This window comes from Strix uralensis, chromosome 5, assembly GCF_047716275.1.
Source record: "Strix uralensis isolate ZFMK-TIS-50842 chromosome 5, bStrUra1, whole genome shotgun sequence".
In the NCBI taxonomy this organism is placed as follows: domain Eukaryota; kingdom Metazoa; phylum Chordata; class Aves; order Strigiformes; family Strigidae; genus Strix; species Strix uralensis.
Window position 1 is genome coordinate 80,530,988 of NC_133976.1, and position 23,779 is coordinate 80,554,766.

At 41.1% G+C, this 23,779-nt stretch overlaps 1 protein-coding gene across 3 annotated transcripts in view; it reads left to right on the plus strand.

The window, feature by feature from the left end:
* Positions 1–4,619: 4,619 nt before the first annotated feature.
* The window catches only part of RIC8B (RIC8 guanine nucleotide exchange factor B), a 37,238-nt gene continuing 18,078 nt past the window's right edge, over positions 4,620–23,779 (plus strand). For 2 of the 3 annotated variants that reach the window (XM_074871922.1, XM_074871923.1), the window contains exons 1-4: positions 4,620–4,775; positions 8,180–8,227; positions 19,111–19,719; positions 22,761–22,855. In XM_074871922.1, the coding sequence (XP_074728023.1) occupies positions 4,689–4,775; positions 8,180–8,227; positions 19,111–19,719; positions 22,761–22,855 (839 nt within the window). In that variant the 5' untranslated portion in view covers positions 4,620–4,688. Of the gene's footprint in view, positions 4,776–8,179; positions 8,228–11,085; positions 11,143–19,110; positions 19,720–22,760; positions 22,856–23,779 lie in introns of all 3 variants that reach the window. The other variant, XM_074871924.1, reaches the window with a different exon arrangement.

Here is a 23,779-nt window from a genome sequence, read left to right on the forward strand (position 1 = left end):
TAGATGCCATTTAAATTTACTTAAAATACAGAAAAATCTACAAGCCGCAAACCTTAAAAAAACTCTAAATGTGACCGTGTATGTTTTTATCCAACGAAGGACTTGAGAACACGTATGACCCACAGCAAATGCGTAGCCCTACACCTGTGCTCGCAGCTACAAACTGCTCGAGGCTGTGACTGGACAGATGACTTGGCATTGCTTGGTTGAAGCCGTGCTGCTGTGGCTCACCCCAGCCAGGGTACTCACTGCGGCAGGTAAGATCTGCTATCTTCTTTACCTGGTAACAAACGTGTTGCCACTGGAATACTGGAAATAGAAAAGTCATTTTTCCTTAGCTAAGTAAATAAAGTGGCAAAGTTCTCAGACCTTGTATATTTAACTAGTGGGTAAACTGGTGAGTGTTTGGGGTCTAAAGTAGCTAGAGGAAGGTGCTGGAAATCTGCAAGGGCTGAGGGAGGAAGGATGTTCCAGGACAAGTTTGGCAAGTGTCCAGGCTCTTAAATATTCAGCTACGGTCCTGGTGGATTTACAAAAACATCAAGAGCCTATTTCCACCTTTAGGTACCTGATGGAAATCTTGTTTCCTGGGCTAGTGTCACAGACTTTCTGAAATTTTACCCCTCAGCTGGTGTTATTACCCAATATACTTTTACTCTTCACTTTTATTAAGGACAGTGGAGATCAGGCTTAGGCTAACTCATCTATTTTATTCAAGTTATCTTCAGGCAAAATTGTCTGCACATGAAGAAAGTAAATCATGTAAGGAAGTTTTTTTACTGGCCAGTCTTTAGCAGCTGGAGTTTTGATGTGTTTGTGACCAAAGTCCTACTTTCCATTTTGTTATTGAAGATGGTTAAATCAAAGCATTGATTCTGGCCTATTAATTATTAACAAGTATAGAAATATCTGCCTCATCAAGACTCTGAGAAATTAGTATGAGAAAGGCAGTGTCACTAGAATGGAAAAATCCACTTTCTCTTCTCCAACGAATTCCAAATCTCTGCATGGCATTGCACCTGACCAGAGCCCACTGTGACCCCATTCACTCATTCTTTCTTGCTGAAACATTGATCAGTCTCCAGTCACCTGACGGACTTATGACCATGACCTGCCAAGGTCCCTCCAAGGACCAGATGCCTTGGTGAGATGTTTGTGGGCAGAACTGACCAGTAACTCAAAGCTGGGTCTTTGGAAGGATCAGGAAGGAGGTGAACCCCAGCACCACTCAAGGGAAGCCAGAAGCACTTCCTACATTTTTTACAATAACTTGTTAAACTGAATAAAGTCTAATCCTCATTGACTGAAAGAGAGGAGAAAATGAGACTCTTTTAGTATACAAACATGCCATGTCCTTCAACACGTTTGCGGACAACTCAGTTACCTGGACTTGAAGAGCCCAGGGAGACTATTCAGGAAGGAGGATGGATATTGGACACAGTGTCAGCCCCAGAAATAATACAGACTTTCTGAGTGAACTGCAACACCTTGTGCAAAGTCCTGGGAGAGGGAATATTGACCAACAGCAGCACCACAAAGCTGCTCATAACAAAGAGCCACAGAACATCATCAGCCAGAAAGGGCTTTGAAAGTCTTTTGTAAAAGAACCTCCACAGTCTTTCTTTTTTTTTTTTACTTCATTTAGAAACTTGTGTTGATGCCACAGGAGTCTGAATGTGCACTTCCAACTACCTTTGAACTGCTTCCTGATGAGGGCTTTGAAATTTAAACTGGACATTCATGGGGAGCAATGTATAGATTACTGAACACAGCTCCGCAGAGGTCACCGTCACCCATCTGCGTCAGGAGCACTGCAAGGGAAAGCAGGCCCCTTCCTCAACCACTGCAGGTCAGAACCCACCATATTAATATAAACCGCCACAGCTTTCAGGTCACAGGGGTATATACCAGGCTGTGAAGTGCAGCAGCTCATGGGAGGATGATAACCTCTGAGTAGAACGGCTGGTTAGGGGCAGGAATCTCTTAAATCATCCTAGTACAAATTGCCAAACCTCCTGAGTCAGAGCCTGCAGCCTGTTAATTAAGCCTTTCCCTTGACCATGGTAACTGAAACTGCTGTTTCTTGCCTAGCCACATATTTATGTATATACAAAGTAAAAATGTGACTACACAAATCTTTCTGAAGCTTTTATACCACATGCCAAAATATTCAATCTGATTTTCACATTCTCTCCTTTCTTCTTTTCTTATTTTTTTACTTGCTCACTTTCTGTCCATCTTCTCACAACAAATATGCACTTTATTAAAAGTGTGATTTTTTCATGGGCTAAAACATATAACAGAAAGTAGATGGATGTAATAGATACAATATTGTATCTGATATGTGCCACTATTATCTATTGTATGTTGTAATAGATAATTACAGCATAACTAACATAACATATATAGTATTTTTAAATAGATGTATACACACACACACACAAACATGTATGTATGTATGCATATAAAAATCTATTACAATTCTTCAAGATTTTTCATTACCAGGTAGAAAAAAGACTCAGCGGGGGAAGAGCAGTGAGAACTCCATTCACTAGCATGAATCCTATTTTTGTCAGGCTACCTCTTGCTGCTAAGGTCACTACCCTTTGACAAAAATGGCCTCTGACCTCCCCAGCCCCACAATTCTGTTGTGACTGACCCTGAAACCCATGAAATTCAGGGGCAGACATTGCTTTGGAAGGTTTAGATAAAGCTGACTAACATGGGAAGGGCTCATGGTATGCACCCATCTGAAAAGGTCTGGCAGTTCTTTGGTAGAGGACGCAATTTATTCTGTCCCCCTCTTTCATTGAAATCCTAATCCTTCATATGCTACCTAAAGTGGAAACTAAAACGCACTGATAATGAATAACAATGTGCCTTCAAAGGGCAGTAACAGTTTCCTAGTCTTTATTTTCTAGGTTTTTTAATTAAAAAAATTTTAATTGGCTATGTACAAGTAAAATGAGTGGTTTTCTGTGCGGTGAAGTAAATCTAAGCAGGCTTATGCCTTATTATAGAGTTGTAAATCAAACAAGCAAAGGATTATTTTTACTCGGTTTCTCTCAAAAGCTGCATTAGTATACACATGGATCTGACTCAGAAGAAATGGCTACGCACTTCAGGCTGGATTTTGTTACTCCTTGCAGTCCAACAACAGTGTTGTTCTGGTTTTGTATCTCAGTTCAACCCATTGTGGCAAGAAACCTCTAATCAGAAAATTCAGATCCTGGTTTGGGTCTGCATCTTAAACACACAGGCATATGATGACACATCCTAGCACCTGAAAAATGAAAGTTTTCTCTTCATGACCACAGAGTACCTGCTGAATTGCTGCTGACCGAATAAATACTTCAAGGAGAGACTGACCGCAGCTTGCTCCAAAGCTTTATTATTGTGGGGTTTTGTTAGCTTCAATATATCTTTCTGCTATCTGGACAGTGAATTTTTCTAATAGAGTACCCTGAGTATGGAAATACTACATATCTTCTCAATGTAGTTTAAATCTACGGTCTTGCAAAGCACTTTAGAGACATAGCTCACCTTTGTCCTGCCACCACAGGCTCCGCTGGTGCAGCCCACCCTTCCCTCCTGCCACCTCCCGAACAAAGCATGGCAGCAGTGTGGCACTGGCATCTCTCCTACGCAACTCACTGGTTGCTCACACCCACATCAACACCCTCCAAAACATATATTGACCCCTCTGCAAAAGGATATGTGGGCAGTTTTGGGAAGGCAGCCATGCTGTCCCTCAGAGAGAGGGTTTTGTCTCCAAATGGAGAATTTTCGTGTACTACCACTGCTCTGGTGGGTTGGACTTCAGAAAAAGGGGTTTCTTTTGCTGCCAGACGTTATGGCGGTGCCCCACTTCAGGCAATGGACACAGATATTGCCTGCAGTGGAGGCCCAACAATGCTGGGGCCCTGCTCCCACCCTGTGCTGCCCACGGGCTCAGGCCGCCAGCGGGTGCCATTTTGTGCAGGGCCGGTGGGTGAGGGCAGGGGTGGGAGGCAGCCCCACAGCCATCATGCGCTGGTGTGTCTGCCCTGGGCTTGGAGGCAGGTGCGGTGAAGGCACCACAAAATGCTGCGGTGTGACCATTTTGCCTAAAAACTTGAGGAAAAGCCGTCAGACCACATTTTGCCAGGCCATTCGCCTTGCGATGGGCACGGTAAAAGCGCATGGCAAGTCGCAGAGAGCACACAAACGGACAAGCCTAAGGAGGAGGGCACACGTCGGGCTGCGGTTTGTGCCACCGAGCAAACCCGAGGGCGCTCTCCCGGCCAGCGGTGCCCGCTCGGGACTCGAACACGAGTCCCTCATCCCACCCCACCGCCCTTCCCGCCCGGCGCCGACTACAGCACCCACCGCGCCCCGCGGCACCACAGCCCCGCAGGCCCCGCCGCGCGCCGCGGTGCGGCCGCGCTTGGCATGCCGGGAGGCGTAGTCGTATCCCCGCTAGCTCCCGCAGGCAGGACTGGGCGGGAGGACAGCCAATAGAAGGGCTCGGGGGCGCACGCGGCCGACCCTCCAGCCAATAGCGCGCGAGTGCTGCCTGCCAGTCGGGGGCGGTTTCCAAGGGGAGTGTTGCGTCGCGTCACGTCAGTGGGGCGCGGGGTAGGAGGTCAGGGCGCGGCGGGGCGGTGGCCGCTGCTGGCGGAGCGGAGAGCGGGCGGCGGCCGGCGGGCATGGAGCTGGGCGCGGTGCTGGAGGCCGTGGAGGGGCGCGGTGGCGCCGAGGCGGTGGAGCAGGTCCTGGCGCAGTACAACGAGGAGGTAACGGGCCGTTTTGGGGGGGCGGGCGTGCTCCCTCTCCCTCCGCGGCGCCAGCCGGCCCCTCCGCCCCCGCTCCCCCGGCGGTGTCGCCGCCCCGCCCCGCCCTCGGCAGCACCGCCGGCACCGGGCCGCGGCGGTCCCGGCCCCGCTCCCCAGGCCGGCCTGGAGGGACTCCTGCCGCTGCCCCCCGGGCTGGGCTCCGCTGCTGCTGCCGCGCCCCCCGCTAACGGCGCCGGCTGGGTGCCGGGGCGGCCCGCCCGGGGCGGCCTGTCCGCGTCCCCTGCGCGTCCCGCTCTGGTCTTCCCCGCGGGCTGTGCAGGGCACCGCGGCAGCATCGGCATGCCGAGCGAGGGCAGTGCCTAGAGGAAAGCAGACTTGCACGGGAGCACAAAGCCAGCGGTATCGCGGGTGGATCGAGCCCGTTGTCAGGCTTGGCCCCCCGCGCCTTTTGTCTGGCCTCTCTACTTTACGTGCCTGATGTGTAGCGTAGTGGGTTGCTGGTGATCAGGCTGTAAAAAGAACTGTTCCACAGCCCAGGTTTGCCTCAGAAGTCTCAACTTGCCTGTACCTCTTGGAAGAAGCTGGACTGAACAACACAGAAGTTTCGTGGATAGCAACGTTGTGTACCTGCTCACCTCCCCGAGGCGCTGCCCTGTGTGGGCGGTCTTGTGTCCCCTGGTCTAGCTGGCCTGTGGGAGAGAGGCCTTGGCACTGCTTCGGCAGTGGCCCTGTCACCGTGCAGAGGAGCAGCTCTGCAGTGGGAGGGGGGTGTGTGTGAAATGGCCTGCCAATCCTCACTTGATTTTTCTGAGTTTCTGGCCAAGCAAAGGGAAGAGGGGAGGCAGCTAAAAGCAGGGTTACAACAGGTTAAGCTGATAAGTATTAAAGACTACCTAGTGTCTACTGCCATTACTGCCAGTGTGATACGTGTATGCTGAGTCTACTGTCTGTGTAATAGGGAGAAGTGAAGGGATTTTTGTGGTAATGTTGGGAAGTAGAAACTGGAGTGAAGCTAGATGTTAGGTGGATTATTTTTTCTCCCCCTCATCCGGTAGGGACATTTTGACACCTAGATTTTAGTAGAGCAGTATAGTCCATCTCTAAAGATCACATCTCAACGCATCAGGTGTCTCTCCTTTGTGTAGACACTTCTGTGACTAGTACACCAGCCTCTAAAGCTGGTACTGACTTGGAGTTTGGCTTTGGATGCAATTTAAATGCAGCTGTGTTGAAATGTAGAAATCTGTTACAGGAACAAACATTCAGGTTTTTAGTTAAAGATTCCTAGCTCTGTGGTTAGACAAAAAGCCAAACGAATGTGGTCTGGTATATGGTTATTCTTCAGCCTCCGAGAGATGGCTTGAAGTTTGCTGTCTTACACGCAGTATGTTTTAAGTCTAACAATGGCAGTAACTTCACTCCAACTTGAGCTTCTAGCAGAAGCTTGAGCATCAGTCTTGACATAGGCTGCCTTTGTGCACATGAAATTGAAATGCAGAGATTCATGCAGCTGCAGGGCACTTTCTCTGAAGGATTGGTAGATCTGGAGTTCATTAGACACATCTAGCTGCTTTAACTCGCTGCCGACTAAGGTACAGAGGAAGGATTCTGATTGAGGGAAACTTTTATTTCCTGTCTTTACTCTTGAAAATGACCCTTCATTAAATGTGTTCAGTCAAGAAGTGCACACAAACATCACTTCTCTATTTTGCTGTACTGGATTTTATGCCTTCTCAGCAGCTTTCCCAGATAAATTACTTAAGCCTAAGTTGAATTCTCAAGGACAGAGTGAGAGCTGGTGTGGTTTCTATTCTAGTGTTTCAAGTCTTTGAATGAAGTCGTGGAGTTAGGTGTGTAGCTAAATACTTCTTTTGAAGTGGGATGGGAGTCTTTTAATACTGTCTCAATATGACATTTCTCTTACTGTGTTTCTTGTTAAGAAGTTTGCCTTAATGTTTCTTGCATCTCTCTGTGCAGTGTGTTACTAACTCAGATATACTGCCTGTGGGCCAGCAAAGACTGGGCAGAGTGCTCCAGGTTCCAGACCTTTACCTGTGCCCAGAATGGGCTTTAGGTTTCCTTAAGTTTTTTCCAAATAACAAATTAAATATGCGTTAATTGAAGAGAAGGGATGGATTAAGTGTGGTTCTAAGGTGCAGGTGGCTATAGAATAACTGTAACGAGAGAAATTAATAGGTCTGTCCTTGTTGTTCTATGCTCTCCTGTTGCAATGATTATTCCAAATCTCTGTTCCTCCAGCACTTGGACTTCTTACTGTCACTACGTTTCTTTTATAAATTTCCCAAAATGTTCATGTGCAAATGCAAAGGTTGCCTTCTCTTGGTTAATTGCTCATCATTTAACATTCACCTGGTTTTGGCTGGCATTTTGCTGAACTTCTGGGGTGCAATAGTTTTATTGGGAGCCCTGAAAGAGAAAGGAAAGGAATTATTTTCCTACCATCCTCAAGGATCTGACTGATATTGGTAACCCTTGATGGTAGGGTAGATGTCCAGGGCCTTTCTGTGTAATTGTGGGCTTGTGTCATGAAAGGTAAGAGACCCACTAATGTGCTATGGAAGATCACTTTTTTGTTTTTTGGTCACTTGCATGATGTAGCAAGTTGTGTATTAGAAATAATAGAAATTGAGATTTTAATTTTTTGAGAAGCTGTTCATCGTGGTTGATCATTTAGCTTGGAAGTTTTAAAAAGACATTAAAATAACTGGTATTACTGCTGTTTTCCTTGACTGACAGAATAAACTTTGTGTCATATGAGTAATATTTCAGTAATAACATACTTCAGGATACTAACATAGTAATTGAGTCTAGTTCTGTTTGAAATGTTGAACAGGAAATAAGTACTCATTGTTAGACCATGTCTATCTTGTGTTTAACTGTACCAGACAAACAAATACCTTGCTAATGTGTTTTGGAAATTGCCACAGTACCAAAACTGATAGTTTTTATAGTGAGGCTTACGATTTGTACTGGTTGTTTTCTGGGCAAGATTGTCCTATGGTTGTTCTGGTGTAGTCAAAAGCTTGTAAACAAGAACTGCTCAGGGAAGAGTCTGAGTAATAACGTATTTGTAAAACACAAGGCTATAGCTGATGTTTTTCGCTCTGTAAAGTGCCATGTGTGAGGTTGTTAACTTGCATCAGAAGCACAGCCCACAGATAAAGGCTTGCTCTGCACCAGTAGTAATTGTGAAATTGTTAGTTGGAGCCACTTACTGAAGCTCTTGGTGTTGGGTGGGATCAGGAAAGGACATGAGTTGACATGGTTATGGCCTCATTATCTGAGGCTGGTTTTAACCAGACTTCTAAAGTATAATAGTTTTGCAGGTATTACTTAGCAGCTGATGTTCATGTAACAAATGCAAACTCTTCTCTTTTTTACAGAATCGGACTATTTTCATATTTGATCCAGCAGATGAAGACAAAAGAAAGGTACGTAAAATGGGCTATCGAGCTCCGTACCTGCTCTGGTTAGAAGTATAAAAAAGTAAAAGCAGTCTCTTAACTTAGCTGCCATTGTGAAATGGTGCAAGTAGTGATTATAAAGTTCTAATTTTTGTTTCTTCAGTGCAAAAGACATAGTAACTACCCATTCCCCTTTTTTTTTTTGAAAGAGAAGAGCAAATTCCCCTAGCAAAGCCCATCTTGAATAAAAGTAGTAACAGGAAAGCCCATAAATAATCTTGTTGGGTACAGGTTTGGGATGGTGTGGGGGAATAGAGTAAAGATACTCTTTTTTACCTACTGAAAGAAAAATTTTGCAATGCACGTTTCCATTTTCTCTCTTCTCAGCAGGTAGGAATATCACAGATGTATTTCTTGTCTATATTAGACACTTAAAGAATATTAGCGATTAAGATGAAGGGATAAGTACAGAATGAAGCTGTGGAGCTGTAAGGGAGACAGAGCAACAGGAGCCTGTTAATCCAAAGGTAGCTGTAATCAGCAGAATGTGTACTGTGCATGTCAGGTTCCAGAGATGAGAAATGTTTGTGTGTCACAGCATGGAGCTGTACAGGTGTGTCAGGGCTTAACAGGTCCCTTGAGATCCATCCACAGCCTCACATTTAAGGCTTGGACGTTGATGATTTTTTTCTTTTTTTTTCCTGTTGTTATTTTTATGGTGTAATATGTAATGACAAGACCCCTCCTTTCTTTTCTGTAATTAGTTTTTGAGCTGATTTGCATATTTATTCAGAAAATGTTCATTAATGAATGAGGCTGTATGTTTCCGCCATTTCTGAAATAAAGCTTGAAATCAGAATTGCAAGGTTTCTGCAGGAATAGTCTGTCTCAAACTGGACATGCACTGATTCATTCCATGATTTTGTGCAAAATCTAAATATTTTCAGGTATTTTCTGGTAGAAATTCAGGTATTTTTCTGGTAGAAATGGGTGGGATGGTAAGTCTCTGTCCTTTGCATTTACAAAACCATCAGTTATGTGTACTGTAATCTTAAGTTACAATTCTTTATTACACAGATGACTCGAAGACCTCTTACCTTGGCTTTACCTATGGCTTTACTCAAAGCTGATGTTCAGTAGTGTGGTGATGGACTATGTGTCCTTTTTGATCTATGGAAGAATTCAGATGAGACCTTGATTTGGTTTTCTTACTGTGTTTGTGTTCTTCCCTCTTTCCTCCCCATTCCTTCCACCTCTTTTTACATCGAGAAAGAAAAAGTGTCTAGTCTGGAAAACTGAATGCTAAGTAGAGAACATAGGAAAAGATCAGAAGCCAAATTGGCAAAAGCTAAATAAAGACAATAAGAGTTGGGGGGATTGGAGAGTGTAGGATTTTCTCTGTGTATAGTTGGTTTTGGGTAGTTTTTTTTAACAGCTGATCAGCTGCACATGTTCGATATCCTTGGTATCTGTAAAACATTGAGCATGCTCCTTTCATCCTTCAGTTAAGGTAAAAAATAAAAATGTTTTAAATTGAAGGGTAAAATAGTTCATGTTCTTGCTAAGAGCAAACTACTGAAGCTGTCACCAAAATTAATGGGGGTTGTTCAAAGACTGCATGATGTAGCCTCATGCTAGTTCAGAAACGAGGTCCATTTTTTGTTTAGGAATACCGAAATACACTTGAGTTGGTAGCAGCAGAACTGCAAATGCTATTAGCTTAGAGTGGTTGCATTGCAAAAGAGTTTAGACAAAGGGTCACAGTCCATAATGAAGTCATGTAGTACACTTGAAGTTCAGGTATGTGGGCAAATACAGAGAGACTTAAAGATTTTGTGTTTGGTTTCTGGTGCTATTGGTAACTTGCTGTACAACCTGATGGATGTAATACATTCTTCTTACCAGTCTCTTGCTGCATATGGGGTTTGTTCATGCCTAGGAGTAAATTTGCTTTCAGTTACTTACTCCAGTAAGTCATTCATGCCTATGCAAGAGTGCAAGATCAACAATAGCAATGAAACTTTTTTCTCTGCCTCACCACACTCAAATCATCATGCTTTAGGCTGTAAACTAACTAAATCAGCAGTGAGTTTGTAATACTGAATGCCAGGAGGAGGGTAGGTTGTGTCCTCTAGAAGGCAGGAAGAGAGGTAATGCTATCAAGCTTGTCTATCTGGACATAGCCACAGGATGATAAAAACCACAAGACTGTAATGTGAGATGTTACTTGTCCTGGTTGTTTTGCTTAATGATATATGTGTCTGCATTGGCCTATACGATGGGTGCTCTGGATATAAATCAGTTGGCAACCTGTGTTATACTCTAAGATCTACTCAGATACCAGGTGGATCAGGTTGGTGCCATTCCTTCTTAACATGTCATATAATAATAAAAAATAGGAACTTCTGAAAGCCTGGTTTTGGTTTGTGTAAACAGTATAGAAGTTGCCAACCAGAGGTAAATGTGTTCTGGAATAGCAACTGAAATCAAGGCAGTGTGGTTGCTTCAGAGGAGCTTAACCAGCTCTTAGAAATCTAAAATATTTATTTGTTTCAACTAGCCAAGAAGTTCTTGACAGTGTTTTGCTGGAAAAGGTTGAGTCTTCAGAACTGCAGCACTTCATAGCAGCATGGCATGGTTGACACAAACAGTTGGTTCTTTAGGTCTGTGCTGGAATGAACTCCAGAAAATGAATATCTGGCAACTTGACTGGTCAGTCACCTTGGAGAGTAGCGTCGGCGGGCGTAGTGAATCCCTCTCAATGTGGTATAGTAGGCACTTCAGCTTAAGCTTCACATGCCCTAATACAAAAAGGAAAGGTTTTTTTTTACAACCACTTTCTCATCATTTAATAGCTTTGTTCTCCATTATTTATACCTTGACAGGTCCAAATCCTGCTTCTGAAGTAGCAACACATTTGTGCTGTTTACAGTCTTAAAATGGTAAGAAAATCACAGCACTGTTTGTGTCCTGGAAATGTCTGTCAGTACTGATTCCCGAGTTAGCTGTGCCATTCCACAGCTGGAAGGAGCTACAGCACCATTTGCTTAGATGATATAACAGAAAAAGTAAATCTGTCCAAGATAGCAAGCAAGACTGACTGCTAAAGTTGGAGGAAGATGCTGAGTTTGGGGGAGGAAGGGGAGGAAAAAAAGTAAGCAGCAGCCAAATGTAAGAATATTACTCATAAGCCATATTCTTACCTGAAATAATGTCTTCATGATTGACGTATTTCCTCTTCAACTCCTTGTTTTGTCTGCTTCACCTCTTGTAGTACTTATAACATCTGGTTTCTACTCTACTGTCTCTGGCTTACTGTGTTGCATCAGCCCTGTAATATAAGTCTTTAAAGTCTGAGATTAGTTTTCTTAATTTATTGTTCAGGTTCAATTTGAACATAATGAATCTAAAATTCAAGGCCTCCTTTAGTGGGAAGAAAATCTCCAAACCAGTCTTTTCCTCTGCATTGCTGAATGTTTTAAAGGTGTTGAAATAGATGATGGTAAATCGTATCAAATGTATTGTGGGACTTTATCTCCTAATTAAATTAATGATGTGGAGAGATTCCTTAAGGCTGTGGCCTGTACCATATTTGAACTTTGGAAGGATGGAAGGAGTAAGGTATGTTGATGGAACAAGATGCTGTCACGCTCTAAATCTCAGGAGAACCTCGTTATTAGATAGTGCTGTTGACACTGTGACACTTCTGGGAGGTCTGAAGGTTCCTGCAGCCACAAAGGCACAGAAATTTTCTCCCAGTAACTTCATTGCAAGCTTTTAAAGACTGTTAGTGAGTGTCCTATAAAAATATTAAGCTTAAGTGCTCCTGTGGGCACACTGTGTGGTATCTTAGTATAATTGTTGTTGTTATTGTTCTGACTTTACTGAAACCCCTTAAGGGAGTACCAGTCTGTAAGAGAAGTTACTAAGTATCCTTCATTAGTACTAAGCATTTGTTCTAATTCCCTCTGGTCCTGGCCACTCCCATCCAGTTTTTTTCAGTTTTTACATTTCTTAAGGTTTATGTCAAGCCAGTGAAACCCATCTCTCCTTTTGAAACCCTTCTTTCACCACTGGGTTACAGAGGTTATAAAGGGTTCCCCCCCCTCTCCCTGTTCAGTGGGGAGGGCAAGGAGAGTGCAGCTCTGCAGAATTTCACCTTTCACATTTCACCTGTGACTCTGAACCAGGTGTTTCTTCCACCAGTTGTGACAACACGGATTATTGTGGGTGCTCCTCACCTTACCCGCGGAGTGCTATCTAACCTAAGCTGTCACATGTTCAAACCTGTGACTTGGACCTCAGCCGTGTCAGCGCTGGCAGGCTCCTGCCAAACAGGCCAACCTCCTGCTGTTGATAAGGCTGAACAATGAAGTTTTGAAGTGAAGCGGACTGAATCCTCAAAGAATAAAAGTGTACACTTTCCCTCCCCTCCCACATCTGACAACAAAGACTAGGCAAAAACTGAGCATGGCCTTTTCAGTGGAGGTTGTCTAATTGTCCCATTATTCAGCACAGTTGATTATAAATGTTGTCTTGACTTCCAGAGAAAATATTAATGTTGGGCTTACTTTCTTACTGCCTTGGATGCTTAACTTTGAAACCTAATAGCAGAACAAAACAATTATTCTATTCTTCTAATGCCATTCCTGTAGCAGAAATGATCAGCCAGTGTTCTTATTCAGCAATTCCAAGTTATGCCTCTTTGCTCATAGAATCTTATCTCTAACTTGCCAGAAACATAGTTTCTCTTTTGTTTTCTGAAACGCTGATTTGCACAGTCTACTGAAAATATAAGAAACATACAAAATGCTTGATTTTTGCCTTATGAGATGGAGAGAGACTTGTGTTTTAAGAAAAGCTTCTGAATAACTTTGAGAGCCACAGAAACTTAAGAGTTGTTGTAGTTGTAAAACTTCATGTGCAGTTTACTGTGGTTACTACTAACGTTCCTTTCATCTACCTGAAAATGGGATAGAGTCTGCTATGAATCTTAAAGTTTGTAGTGAAGTAGAAGGTAAGTTTGAGGAATAGGTAGCAGTACGGATGGAGTAAGCAACAGTAGACCTATATGACCTTTTGGGTAAATACAGTTCCTTGTGAGCTTTGTGTTTGGCACTACGGTTGCTTTAACCATTCTCACCACTGAACAGCTGCAGAACTAGGTTGAATTAAATTAAGAATGTACTTCTCTTGAACCCCTAGAGACAATTTAATTAAAATTGAAATTTGAAAATTATGAAAAACATGGGTCAGAAGACAAAGTGAACTAGAGGGACTTAAGCCAGTGCAGGAGAAGGAAAGTATGACCTGGTACCACTTGCGATGTTCCCATTCTCCCAACTAGATGATGTGTTCTGGCACATAATACTTGATAGGCCAAAGACACAGGGGCTTCTGGTTCACCCGTGCTAAAAGAGCGAGCAATCACTCACTGTTAGCTCTGTGACTTTTCTTCCCAGCTATTAAAGAAGAATGAGGAGGACTCATTTGATTTTTGTGGACAGTTCTTTAAAAAGCTTGATTTTTTTTTAAGCCTAAGAAGTGTAGTAAGAATTCCGTAAGTCTGACATACTCATATTGCTCCCCATGTGCTACTATCACTTGCTGTTCCATCAAGATGTATTTATGCCTTGAAATATACAAAGAAGTCTTATGAACATTGATCATGAGAAATAAGTGAAGGTGCTACAAAACCAAGCACACCTCCTATGTTCTGCTGTTCTAGAATTTCTGCTCTTGATGGACTTTCCTGGCAATTTTGTTACTAACGTGCTCCGTCACTGAGGAAGGTGGAAAATGGGAGCAGCATGTATTTCCTGACAAGAAGTTGGGTTTTTTCCCCTTGTTTTAATGTAAAGTTGATTGCTAAGAAGCATACCTCTCCTGGTACTTACAGCATCTATGGCATAATTCAAAAATAAAGGCGCAGAAAATAAATAAAAGTATGCACTCTATTTCTGTAGTGTTTAGCAGGACTCTTGTTGTTTACCTTTGAATTATAACTTTCAAGCACTGAAGAATATATGTCTAAATTAAATGCTATATTCAGTAAAGCAGTGGTGTTTGCTTGGATTAGAATACTTGCAGAATGGGGACTATATTCTCTTGTTCCTGCTCTAGTCTGAAGGCCTGTATAAGTAAAGAGAATGATTTGCCAAAGAGGAAGAAGCAAATAAAGGGGAATTGTCTCCTTTTCTCACCAAGACATTTATTAATCTGGTAATAGTAAATTTAGTAAATAGTAAATATAGTAAATAGTAAAATAGTAAATATAGTAAATTCAGCTGACATAATGTAGCTAAAGTTTAGTGGTCTGTGAATTGAAAAAAGTGACTCTAGGTCAGGTGTGCTTTCTAACAATCTTCAAGCACAAAGGCAGGAGATGGAAAAGGACCTCACATGCAGGTGCCCCAGGACCAAAGAGCAAGCTCAATGAAGTACCCTGTTTTTCACAAGCACCTAGTTTCCCCAGCTGAGGTTGAGTCCTGAAAATATAAGCATCTGCTAATAAGCACTTAGAGTGCTGTCCTGCCCTCCCCCCCCCCCCCCCCCAATCTAATCAGACTGTAAAAAAAGATGACAAAAGAAAATGGAAGTTAAGAGGTGATGCCCTTTTGCCAGAGCCATACAATAGGTCTGTGGCTGAGCAGAGAAGAAAATGCAGGTCTCTTGTATCTCAGGATATTGCTTTTTCCATAGGACTGTGTTGCTTCTTAGCATCAAGCGTTTATGCTATTAGGATAAAGGACCAAACTGGATTCATATTTTACTCGTCAAGACAAGATGACAAGTCAGTGTTTCTGGGCTTCCTGTTTTAACATGCAATAAAATTTTAAAATATTTTACTATTACTCACACTGCAGAGTGAACAAAAGCAATGGTGTGTGTTGCTCTGTCCTTACCTCACTATTAGCATGAAAGCAGAGAATTCTTGAATTTTGGAGATGTGAATGTATTTTACAATTAAGAAAAAGTTTAAAAAGACTAGAAACAGCCTTGATTCTGTGGAAAACTACATGAAAAATGCTTTTTGCTGTAGCATGCCTGATGAAAGTCAAACCCCCTTCTGCATGTTGAAAGGATAGGACTCAAAAAACGATTAAATTTGTACAGTAATTTAGGGGATAGCAATAAATCCATGAAACTAGGACAATCATCATATATTTTGTGAAAGGGGAGGGGGGTACCTTGCTGTCTGAATTCTTTCACTTGCTTTCATTTCCAACCAAATAAATAACATCTGTGCCCATTAGTTTATGCCATGCTAATGGCCTACAGGGCAGTAGAAAAAGCACCACCTAAAGAAAATGAAAAGGGTAATAATGCTTTATGTGGTCACATCCTTCCCTGTTTCTCTTCTCCCTGTGCATCACTCCTCTCACACCGTCAAGGAGAAAGCAGAAAATGTGCTGTATGGCATTTGGTTTTAGTTGTCTCCAAGGCAATTTCCGAACAGGATGAGTTTTGTTTCCTTGCTTCAAAACTTTCCATGGATAACTCCTCAACTATAGTCAGATGCTCTGGTTTCTCCTAAGCTCCTGTTGGCACTCGAGATCAGCCAGCAGTGGTTCAGATTTTGGCAGTATTGCAAGTGGCAGTATTGTAACAATGCTGGTTCCTTTAAAATCACTCTTGATGGCTCACCAGGGTCTAACTCCAGGGAATTTTGTCAGCAGTTTCTATGTGTTTTTCACTTATGTGAGTCTTGCATCTTAAAAAATTTGTATTTTGCTGCAATGGCTACGAAGCTTAGTAACCTGTTCTTAAGTCTGTGATGGCTTAGTTGTTAATATGGTATGCATAAGACTGTATAATTAATGCTTTTAAACATAAACTCTGGCCTTGCTTATATTGTGAAATTTTTATACAGCCCAGGCCTCAGGAGCATATAGGAAATGAAGCACCTTACAAGCACACCCGTCGTTTTTTTGTTGTAAGTAGGTTGCTAAATCTCAAAAAATGTGTGTTCTATTTAGTATCTGTCTTTAGTACAGCTGTTCAGAGTTAAGAATCTTCTGTTGCTGCATCTCACTAAGACTTGAAGCTATGAGATGATGGTTTTTATAATCTTTAATTAAATTGCAAGGATAGTCTTCAAATGTATGGAGTGAGGGTTAGGCTTCCACCTCCCATGGCAAGTCAGTGGTGCCCTTTGGGATCTCCCCTGCAGTGCTTTTGACATTTTGCAGTGACACTTCCATAGCAGCCAGGTGGGTGCAACTTATGGGGAAAAAAAAAAAAATCTGTCTGAATTTGGAAGGATTGGTCTCTTTGTAGTCAAATGAGTGTTCAGGTTTTGTTGGACTGAGATTAAAGACCAGAGCGCCAGATGCAAGATGTGTATAGGCTCTGCTGCTAACAAAAATGAGTGGAAACTCCCCTTAATTTCAGTGGATATTGATTGGATCAGATACTTTATGAAGTGATCCTTGGTATTTAAAGTCCTAGAAGTAACCTTCAGCACCATTAATGAAATATCAGATATATTTTTGTGCTGTATTTATTTACTGATAAGGCAGTCTGTCTGGCCCAGTATGTCTTTGAAGTGTTCATTCAGCATCTTGGTTTGGGAAAGGCTGGTAACTTGGCTTCTTGTGTGGTTAATGTGGTACTGCTACACAATTCCTGAAGAGAGGGAGAGTCCAGCTGGTGAACCAGCTGTTGAATTTGGGTAAATTATTACAGACCACCTCATAACAGCTGGTGTCAACAAGGAAGACTGTAACTGCTAAGTCTAATAGAAATGTACTTAAATGGAAGAGAGTAAAATGGCCTTTTCCTGGAATTCTCTGAACTGTTCATTCAGTTCTGTGTTACTCCTCAAAACCAAACAGGCTTCACAACTGTTGCTTCAGCTTGCAAAGCAAAGTTAATTGTATGGAAAACTCTTAACAACAGAAACAAAATTCTTGTAAGAAGTTGAGCTGTGACCAGGTAAATTTGACTGTGGATCTAGACTAGTCATTTTTTGTTTCCTGGGCATTTTTTAAAAAATTCTTCAAAGGTGCCACCTTCAGAAACCTTTAGTGCAGGTCTAGCATAGTATGCTCAAGTCAGGGGCTTGTACAGGTCTGTGGGAGCAGTGTTAGGTTAATGTTGAAGAACTCTGAAAACTCTGTACTTGGGTATCTATTTCCAGGTACCTGTCTATGAAATTCCCACAGTAAGTACCTGTATGCCTGTACAGGTGGTCAGATGTGAGTTTTATACTGTTACAGTGTCAGTAATATTCCAGTGAAGATTTCTCATGTTGCCTGTGTGATAGTAAGAGGTGGAGCTCACTCTTTGTTTTCAAACTTTTACTAGATTAATCTAGTCAGAGCTGTGGAGATGTAGTCAAGATCTTGATTGTCTGGGTGGTGCTTTTGGGTGGGCTTCACCCCAGGACAAACATACTAGAAATCGTATTGTGAGTTCCTACTGTCTGATTTTGTTTACAGATTGTCTTTTAACATTGTTGAATACTTGCGTTGTTTTCTCCCTTATTCTTCTGGAGTGTCTGTTCTAGATTTGTTTTAGATTTAACCTTTTTTTTTTCTTTAATTGTAAGTGAACAAAACTTGCTTGGATGTCCCAAGTGGAACTTTTGTTTTGAACTTTGAGTCAGGGTGATGCGCTGCTGTGCTTCCTGCTTTTTTTGTTGTGGTGGTGGTGAAAAGTGCAATTCCCGAGACCGTTCCCCAAGAACTACTTTTTACTTTACTAGTATTCCTATGTGCTATTTTTTATCACTTACTGACATATAATGTCTGAAACCGTGATACAAATTTCAGGTCCTAAGCAGACTTCTGCACTAGGGCTATTCAACTCAGTTGCGACTCTGGCTTCTTTGGTAATTTATTCGTATCAATGGTCAAGACACAAAGCTTGGGCGGTGAGAAGGAGGGAGGAACTGTGTCCTGTGAGGTACAACACAGTTTGTATTGCCACTTATCTGGGAACTATACTTCTGGCTCTGGTACTCATGAGTAGTAGTGCTGTCCTGAGTTTAAGGTATAAAAACCTAAAGAGTCATCTGCCATCAAGTAACCTCTTGTCCTGTCTTTTCTCTCTTTTGATTGATCATCTGATTGTCTGTTTCTATCTTCTAAAAGGTAATTCTTCTGTAATTCACATGTTACTGTTCTGACCTGCAGATTCTTGGAATGTTGTATTTTCTTGTGCTGCATTTATAAGATTAATGTTTACCCCTGCAGTCATGTTGGTATAAAGTATCAGTGAAATATTTTGACTTCAAGAAGAATCTGTGTGACAAAGCAGCAGTTTTGCTGGTTTGGTAAAACTGCTACAGCCCAAGTCTTCCAATAAAACTGCGTTATGTTTCTATGTCAGAGCTAACATTTCTAAGAATCTTACTTAAGATGGGAGAAGTCTGTAGATTAGGTTGAAATGACAACACAAATTATAGCTGTTACCAAACATGGAGTACTAATACCTGTATGTTCAGCAGCAGTTATTTTGGTTTGGTTTTTGTTCTCCCAGCCTTCTGACTGAAACAACCTCAATTTATAATTTTGCAGGCACTGTAGATATGACTGTTCTACTTTGATGTATTTTTAAAACCTTTCACTTCTCTCTAGCTTTGTTACTCTGGCTACTCAAGTTTTTAGTCCTGATACTATGAAAACTTAGTAACTGGCAGTGATGGATAGCATCTGCCATGTTGGCTTAATGCTTTTGCCAATGTTGATGTATTTCGATTGTATCCATGAGGAAAACTGCTTTTGATGATCTGTGGAAAAGTCTTTTGTAATAGTTTATATTTTGAAGAGCTAAAGCAGAATACCTAGTTTTTTCAAGTCAGCTGAAAACTCAAAAGTTGTAGGGAAGCTTAGCAAAAGTTTCCTATTGCCACCAATATTTTGATGCTAAAACTGTTCCTTTTTTTTTTGTTTGTGTTTGCACAGAAACTGTGTGAGGGAATTCTAAACATCCTCGAGAAAGACACAAAAACTTCATGTCAAGTTGCCTGTCTGGAGGCCCTCCGTATTCTCTCCAGGGACAAGAAGGTTTTAGTGCCTGTAACCACAAAGAGGAACATGCAGATACTTATGAGGCTAGCAAAGCTGGACACTGTGGAAGATCCTTTGGAGAGAATGTCTGAATTTCCCGTTATAGTAGAAGCTTTAAAATGCCTCTGTAACATAATTTTTAATAGTGCTGTTGCACAGAAGCTCAGTCTGGAACTGAATCTTGCAGCTATGCTCTGCAATCTCCTCGAAAAATGCAAGGACCAACAGTTTGTTGATGACATTAAATGCTTTGATTTGCGGCTGCTCTTCCTCTTGTCACTTCTACACACAGATATTAGATCGCAGTTACGCCAGGAACTACAAGGGGTGCAAGTTTTGACTCAGGCTTTGGAAAGTTCCCTGAGTGTAAGATGGGTGGAAGAATATAAAACAGCGGAAGATCGTGACAGGCCTCCTCTGTCTTTGCAAGAGACAGATTGTGCCATTGAGGCCCTAAAGGCTCTTTTTAATGTAACACTTGACAGTTGGAATGTCCACAGCGAGGTAAGGCTTAGCTGAAGTGTTTTTTAAATTGGTTTTGTTTAGCCTGCAAGAGCCAGAACCAGCAGGTAGATACACAAGAGGCAGTTGTCCGAGCCCCAGAGCAAGAATACTTAACGTTTGATACTGTAATTTTGATGGAATATGATTGCATTTTTCAAAATAGCATCTCAGGTAGTCTTGAAATTTTACATCATAATTTCTCTATATGCAAAATCAATCTGAGAAAATTTGTCTGAGTTCCGATTGTCATGTATTGATGATCTTGGGCTTTCAAAAGGTGTTGAGTCTTTAATGCTCATTGCTTTGAATAACAAAATAACTTCTTTGTTCTTGTTACTACTTAGGCAAAAAATCTAATCCATACATTTTCTGTGTAGTGGGAGAATAGCTTGGGTTATATAATGCAAGTTACAAGTGTATGTTTTCAAATAAAAAATGCAAAGACGACTACTTCATAAGAGTCTTAGAATTCCAAAAGAAAATAAATGCTGTTCATTAATAATTAGCTGGCTAGGAAAAATTTTTAAATGTAAATCTGTCAGATGGCTACATCTCTGGAGATTGTGGACTATAGCAACAGGGTAATAATTAGAGCTGAGAAGTCTCCCTGATTGTCTTCTGTTTTCCTCGGCATGATGATAACCACATCAACTCTTTAATTTTTAACAAATAACTCTGAAGAAAGAGTGGTACTGTTTTTAATATCTTTATCTCCCATCCCTCCAACACCAGGTTTGGACTTAAACGTGATCTTTTAAGATGAGGTCAAGTATGAGAACCAAATGCATTTACATTGTTACATCTTATGAATAAGATTTATCTTTTTTTTTCATTATGACATCAGATTTTTTTTTTCTTGGACAAATATGCTTCCTATGTGTGCATCCCTAAATTTATAAACAGAAATGATAAGAATAACTTTTTTGTTGAATAACCCAAGTCTGTGCTACAGTAATAGAATTATATAGTTTCTTCTTACTATATAATTTCTTCTTAGTCCACATCATATTGTCTCTAAACCAGTGGTGTTAACTTTTCGCTGGGCATTGTAAATACGCAGCATATTATAAAGCTAAGCAAAAGTTTACAGTAATTAAAATTGACAAATAATTGTTCCCTTTAGTGCATTGGACTAAACATCAAATAAGACTTTAACAGTAACATTAAGGATTGTAAAACTTGAGAAAAGTCTGAAGCTTATTCTTTGCTGTCTCAAGAATACGCTGAATAAGAAATCCTGAAATTTAAGACAGGAGGGAAAATCAGGGAGGCTAATACTTCAAATTTCAAGGGAATGTAAAGAAAGTGAGGGACTTTTCTCTTGTTTACATTCCTGACTCAGACCTTTATTGAAAATAACTTTGTCAGAGAAAGTTCTTTGTATAGGCAAGGGATTGTTTTGGAGATACAAGCTTGAGAGGAAAAAAATTACCCAAAGTCAATCATGTAACAAGGCTATATGAATATTTGCTAGTTCAGAGTTTGAGAAGTATCATCTCTGTGATTAAGTTCTTCTGTGTGGAGGATACGTCAGGTGTTAAGTTGGAAAATGAAGCTGTATTACATGTTCACCTCTTGAGAAAGTAAGCTCTTGAAATCTGGATCTTGAAGTTGGAGTACTCTTGCAAAATACTGGGAATCTTGTGAGATGAAAAGCCTGGTTTAGTGCAGAAGGGCGGGCAGGAGGTGGCACACAGTCGTGGTGTTACCTGATGAAGTTTCCTATGGCCGCTCTCTGTGGAATGAGGGAGGTTTTGTCCCACAAAACTTTTCCTCCCAAAAGAGTCCAAGCATGCAGCTGTCAAGAAAATTTCCTTCAAATTGTAGGAAATTCTGGTGTTAGTAACTTCTTTTCTTTTTTAAATTTGGATGAGAGGTTAAGACATTCTGGGGTGGGAGAATCTTATTTTGTGTTTTGAGATAAAGTTTTTGTAATAACTCTCCACAAAAATTTCCTAAAAGCAAGGAAACTTTAAAGAGCTCTTTAGTAGTTGTAAACAGCCAGATATGTTAGGTGACATTCTGCTTAGCAAGTATCCCTGTGGAAATATTAATGATCTGTAGGAAGAGTAAACACTATGTTAATTAAGTGGGCTGAAGATGCAGAATTTGAAGAGATTACAAACAGTAGATGGGATGGAAAATAAAAGGAGAGCAGAGAGGTTAGGCATGTGGGTAGAAAACTAAATGAGATCCATCCTAAGGGGGAGAGAACCATTCGAAACACCCGTATTTAATGACAAGATGGTTTCAAAGTAGCAAAGCCAGACAAGAGCCGCAGGTGGTACAGTTGGCAGATTTGGATGCTGATGTTACAAAAGATGCATTGGGGGGCTTTGTGCTAGGTCAAACACACCAGAACATATGATGGATGCCAAGAAGAGCTAATGAAAAAGGACGAGGACAATGATACACACAGTTAAATGATTGCAGATACTGGTGTACTTTTGTGTGGCAGCTGTCTGGTGGGAGACTGGAAGGGGGAATTGCTTGGAGAGAGCAAAAGTAGGGCAAATAAGGTTGCTGAGAGTAGAGAAGTTATTAACGAAATGGAGAAAAGGTATCAAGGGAATAGAAGCAAGTGAATTAGGAAAAGAAACAGACTGGGTGGGGGAATGAAACTGTTGGCAGCAAAAGGTCTAAATGAGCAGGAGGCAAATTAAATGAAGAACATATGTAATCTAAATGGATGAAGAGGCGGCCGGGTGTAAATACAGGAAGGAAGATAGTAGTGGTGTATTAGGAGTAGTGGTATGGAATTGAGGAAATGCTTGTAATGGGATTTTTTGGTAGTGAAGGTTCATTTAACTGGAAAAAAGTCCCCAGCGACTTTTACAAGGCCTAGTTAAAAGGCCAGCATATGACAGTTACATTGCATTAAGCATTCAGTGAACTCTAAGGTACAGTCCTTTTATTGATAGGGATGGATGTTATGATCTAATAGGTATTTTCCATCTTTAATTTTTATTATTCTAGTGACCTGAAACCCCACTTGCAATCTTCAAAATGAAAAAATGTCTTCATAATTTATATTTATATAGAATGAATCTCATCAATTTCGTTACATGGCTGCCATCCTTCGACACTGCTTATTAACCACGGGCCCTACTGAAGACAAAACTGAAGAGTTGCACAGGTTGGTAGAATTGCAGGACCAATCTATTTTAAAAGGTTATTTATTTTTTTTTAAAAATAGGAAAAAAAAATACCTGAAATCTAAACTGGAAATCTGAGAAACAATGGAAACTAGTAATTTTGAGTAAAATATTATTAATCCTTTTGATGAAAACTGTTTGCCTGAAATATTTTTTAAGCATGTCTACCATTCCAGAGAGAAAGTGGCTGGCAATAATGTTATTTTTGATGAATAATAATGAAGCTGACCTTTTTGAAATCTTTTGTGTGTGTGTATAACTGAGGATGAAAATACATATGGAAGTTTTGTGGGTAGTGCAAATTGAAATGAAATGCAACTTCTGTTGTTTTGCACAGAAGCTGATGGAAAAAATGCGTTTGAGATTTTTGTATGTAACTTTTGCAATTCTGATGGATTGGGATGGAAGTAACAAGTTGATATTTTATCTCCAGTAGCTCTAGACTGCTTTATTAAAAGCACAAATATCAGTTCCCTGGTAATATTTTTTTTTTTTTCCAAAGATGAGTGAATCATCTTGCAGCTTTAGGTGCATTGGTTTTTTTTCCTCAGTCCTGCACCCAACTGTTTATGTATTTGAAGCCAACAATTCAATCCAAATTTAGAGTATTTTTAGCAAGGTGGTAGTTCTCTGTTCAGTGTTACTGTTTTTTTCTGTGACACCCTTATTTTTATCCAAGTAGGTCAGCTCTTCTCAGGGCCTGACAGTACGGTAGCTTCAAACACTATCCCATGTTATCTCTCAGCAATCAAAGTTAGTGTTGCTGTTTTCTTCTTCAGCGATGTCCTTATATCTAACTGTAGGATCTTTTGAAGATCATCTTCTGAACCAGCAGGCTCCAGGAAGAAGGATATAGCTTTTCACACCCAGCAATCTTGAAAGTGTTAAATGAACTTGATTAAAAT